This window comes from Syzygium oleosum, unplaced genomic scaffold (assembly GCF_021117445.2).
Source record: "Syzygium oleosum isolate NSW1041296 unplaced genomic scaffold, Sole_v2.1 Sole_v2.16, whole genome shotgun sequence".
NCBI classification, from domain to species: Eukaryota; Viridiplantae; Streptophyta; class Magnoliopsida; order Myrtales; family Myrtaceae; genus Syzygium; species Syzygium oleosum.
The window spans coordinates 3041257-3044897 of record NW_026607500.1 but is presented as its reverse complement, the minus strand read 5'-3'; the positions used below and the strand labels follow the sequence as shown (position 1 = coordinate 3044897).

The 3641-nt window shown below is 41.3% G+C and overlaps 1 protein-coding gene across 3 annotated transcripts; it reads left to right on the top strand.

Moving 5' to 3' along the window:
* The first annotated feature begins 652 nt into the window (after positions 1 to 652).
* Positions 653 to 3225, top strand: LOC130140127 (uncharacterized). Of its 3 annotated transcripts, none has more exons than XM_056318712.1 (3): positions 653 to 1388; positions 1714 to 1829; positions 2950 to 3225. In XM_056318712.1, exons 1-3 carry the CDS (start codon positions 1077 to 1079, stop codon positions 2951 to 2953), a joined length of 432 nt encoding a protein of 143 aa, XP_056174687.1. In that variant the 5' UTR covers positions 653 to 1076; the 3' UTR covers positions 2954 to 3225. The 3 variants fall into 3 exon arrangements, with proteins under 3 accessions (XP_056174687.1, XP_056174686.1, XP_056174685.1); XM_056318711.1 differs by lacking the exon at positions 2950 to 3225 and adding an exon at positions 2601 to 2736; XM_056318710.1 differs by lacking the exon at positions 2950 to 3225 and adding an exon at positions 2456 to 2736.
* The last annotated feature ends 416 nt before the right edge of the window (positions 3226 to 3641 follow it).

The following is a 3641-nucleotide window of genomic DNA, read 5'->3' as shown; positions in this document are numbered from 1 at the left end:
GAATGGCTCAAATTCCTTTTAGACTAGACACCGCCTCTGGATATTAGAGTGGGTCGTCGGTCTCTTCATAAGTAGACAATGCATAAGTAACAATATCAGGAGTAATAGAATCTGCATAACCATACCTTTGTGGTTCTCTGATCTCTGCACTCTTTGCCTGTCAATATGGTATACAACATCTCTATGAGCTTGATCTCACGGCCAATATCATCACTACCTGTGTGTGTTACACATCGAGCCTCCACCTCAAGTTTCACATGTCTCTCGACACCATGATTAGTCTGTACTGCTTCAGTTTCCTTATTTTATGTAACATTGCCGATTCATAAAAGGTAACATCTCTCTGATGATGAATTCGATGATTCAAGATTTGGATAGGCACTAAAAAAAACAAGGATTTAGCTACGGAAAATTAGCGACGAAAAATTTTCCGTGGTTAATTTGCGACGGAATTTGCAATGAAAAATTTTCCGTGACTAATTTGCGATAAAAAATTTTCCATGGCTAATTAGCCACGTATTTAGCCACGGATCGCTAAATTTTTTTATATTAGCCACGGATTTAGCAATGGATCGCTAAATTTTTTTATCTGCGCCCTTGTAGCCACGGATTTAGTCACGGATTGCTAAATTTTTTTATATGCCGCCCTCACCCCGATTTTCTCTCTCTCTGTTCTCTCTCCCTCTCCCCACTCCCAAACCTCTCAATTCGCTCGCCCTGATCTCCAAAATCAAACCTCTAATTTGCTCGCGTCTCCGGCGAATTCGACGCCTCATCGTCGCAAATTCGCAGGTTCGATCCCGAATCCGGCGCTGCTTCTTGTGGTCTCCGGCGATGGCCACACGCGTCTAGGGTTTTCCCGGCTCCAAACCCGATCGATTCGGCGGCGCTTCCGACGATGGACGGCAACAATATTCCCCTCCCCCTTTTGGCATTGTTCTCGCCTCTCGCCGGTGGTTTCCACCCCCTCGGAGCTCGGAATCAGTGGTTTTCCGGTTCGTTATCTCGAGTTTCTTCTAGCGGTTCGCCTGAATTCGGCGAGGTGCGATCAAGATTCGCCATGGCTAGCTCCGGCGATGGAGAGAACGGCGAGAACCGCCGGACCGCGACGAGCCCGGCGATCCGTCGTCGATCGACGCGTCCTCGGTGGAGTGCGGGCCGAGCTCGAGGGTTTCGAGGGGGGCAGCCGAGGAGATTGGGATGGCGGAGAGGCTGACGGACGTCTTCGGCGGGGGAGGCAGCGGAGCGATCGGGAGGATAGGGTTCTGCAGGCGTTCGATAAGCAAGTGGTTGGGGCCTGCCGTGCGGATGAGAGATTGAAGCCGTTGTTGAAGTCGAGTGGGTCGAGTAGCGCGGCTAAGGATCGGTTGTTGGCTCACCTCAGTCGGGTACTTATTGTTTCGATCCGGATTAAATGTCTATCTGGCTCGTAGCGTTAGGGTTTTTTTGCTTATTTCATTGCCTGAGGATTAATTTCGAGATAATCGCGGTGTATGTAGTATGTATGGCTACATTTTGGTGGCCTGTGAGGGGTAAACGCTTTACCGTGCTACTGATGATAGGGAGTCTCTTTTCAATTTTAATTTTCGTACGGATGGTCCAGAGTCCCTTATGAGATATTGCATGAGTGGACCGTTGTTGAGATGGTTTGGGTAATTTGTTCATGTTGTTTGATTTTGGCTCACTGGATTTGCTTTTGTTTTTAATCATTAGCATTTCGAGCCTGCGGAAGTTGGAATACTGGCCAGATGCTTTTGCATGCCACTTGTTTCGATTCGAGTTGGCAAGATAGACAAGCAAAGGACTCTTCTTTGCCCCACATCAACAAGGTAAATGAAGTTCTGATCTGTATCGGTTTTGGGATTCTTGTATGTGAATTGTCTGTTGGCTTGTGAGCAGGTTAGTTTGGTTTCTGCTGATGAGTTGCCAATGTTTTCCGGTAGTATACATAGTTCAGCTGCAGACTAATTTTATCAGCGGTGCTCATTGGTTTACTATTAGAATTTTGTTTGTTATCAAGTGATTTTCCTTTACGTTTCTTAGTTGCTATATGGATGCTTATAATTTTTGGAAGTTTAACAAGCTTAGAATTGGCTTTATTAGGAGTTGTATTGTTTATGTTCTGATCTGTCACATTTAAGTGGCGCATTTTCTGTCTTGTATCTTGTTCCCTTCATCTGGAGTGTAGTTCTTGTAAGCTTTCATTTTGTAGTGCGAATGCGTACTATGTGTTTTGATTGAGCATTTGTTAGTTTTGTGTTTTGATAACGGTTCTTCGTACGATTGTTCTACAATGTTTAAGGAGGAGTATGCTTGCTCTTTTTCTGTTCATAGAGTTCCTTATCCTCATTATTTCAAATTTGCTAGTTTTTATTGCCATTTTGTGTGGTGGAGTTCTGTCTTTTGGTTCTTATTACAGCTAGCTATGTAATGCTAATTGTGGGCACCTCATTAGGAGATCATGTTGTCAGTCTTCTTTGCAGGCAGCTAGTTTAAAATATTCTAGATAAAAGTATTTGACACATATTGATATACTAGTAAGTTTGTGTAAGTAAACGTCAGATGCTGGACCGTAATAGTTTTTTTGTTTTCTGATGTAGTTCTCTTCTTGTTGGAATTTTTTTGGATACATATGGATATAGGTATTAGTGGCAGTAATATTGGCTGATGGACAGTAGTTTATCTTTACCCTACTATGCTTTCTTCATAATGGGAGATTTACCCTCTTGACAATTATGTCATAGCATCAGGGTCTTTGAATTGAGCAGTTCTTGAATGTCGTTTGTGAGATTATTTTCCAAGAAATGGTGGATATTACTTGAATAATATCAACTTTGCATACAGTCCATGATATCACTGGAAATAATCTTAAGTTGAGGATTTAATGTTGTAGCTTCTTGTTGGTAACCATGTTCATCCTTCCCAATAAATATGTCTTTTGACTTGTAGGTGAAGTGGGCATATCTTATTATGATCTCTGAATTAAGAGGGAGTTAAGGTAGTTTCATGCTCCTATATTATCTTGTCGACTGTTGCTTTTTGAATGTATATACGATCTGAATTCAACAAGTAGAAAATGTTAGTGACTATTTCTGTTCTTATGCTTGTCATTTAGGTAGGTCTCATGACACTGTAATTCTGATCTCATTAAGTTCTCTTTAGTCAATTGGTTGTTATTGTTTGCGTTTGACAATTAATAGTTATGTGAACTAACTTTTTATATTACCCTCCGAATTTGTTACATTTACATCTCCATTTCCTTGAACATAGATGGTACTTGCTGTTTATATCTATGTCACCGAATGGAACTGCTTGGTCATTCAACATATTGTTAGAATTTGTGGAGTTATTTCGGATGCTTGAAAGTCATGCAAAGGAAATACCTTTTGTAAGATGTCCTAGAATTAAATCATAGGTGCAGCCAGAATAAGCATGTACACACAAGGATGCGGTTAGAAGTTACATGATGGATTCTTTTAGGTCTAAAGTTACCTGAGAAATTTAGCCAAAGTCAAGTATTCAGATACGCAGCAAAAAAAAAAACTCGAGATAAATCCATTACATATGTGACAAGCGATAGATAATCCCATTTAGTATTTTTACAGGAGATTTGGTTATTAGGCGTTGATATCAAACTTGCA

Coding starts and splice junctions, on each gene's coding strand:
- LOC130140127 (XM_056318710.1), top strand. CDS start 1,077: ATGGAGAGAACGGCGAGAACCGCCGGACCGCGACGAGCCCGGCGATCC. Junction 1,389..1,713: donor TGTTGGCTCACCTCAGTCGG/GTACTTATTGTT, acceptor TTTAATCATTAG/CATTTCGAGCCTGCGGAAGT. Junction 1,830..2,455: donor CTTTGCCCCACATCAACAAG/GTAAATGAAGTT, acceptor GCACCTCATTAG/GAGATCATGTTGTCAGTCTT.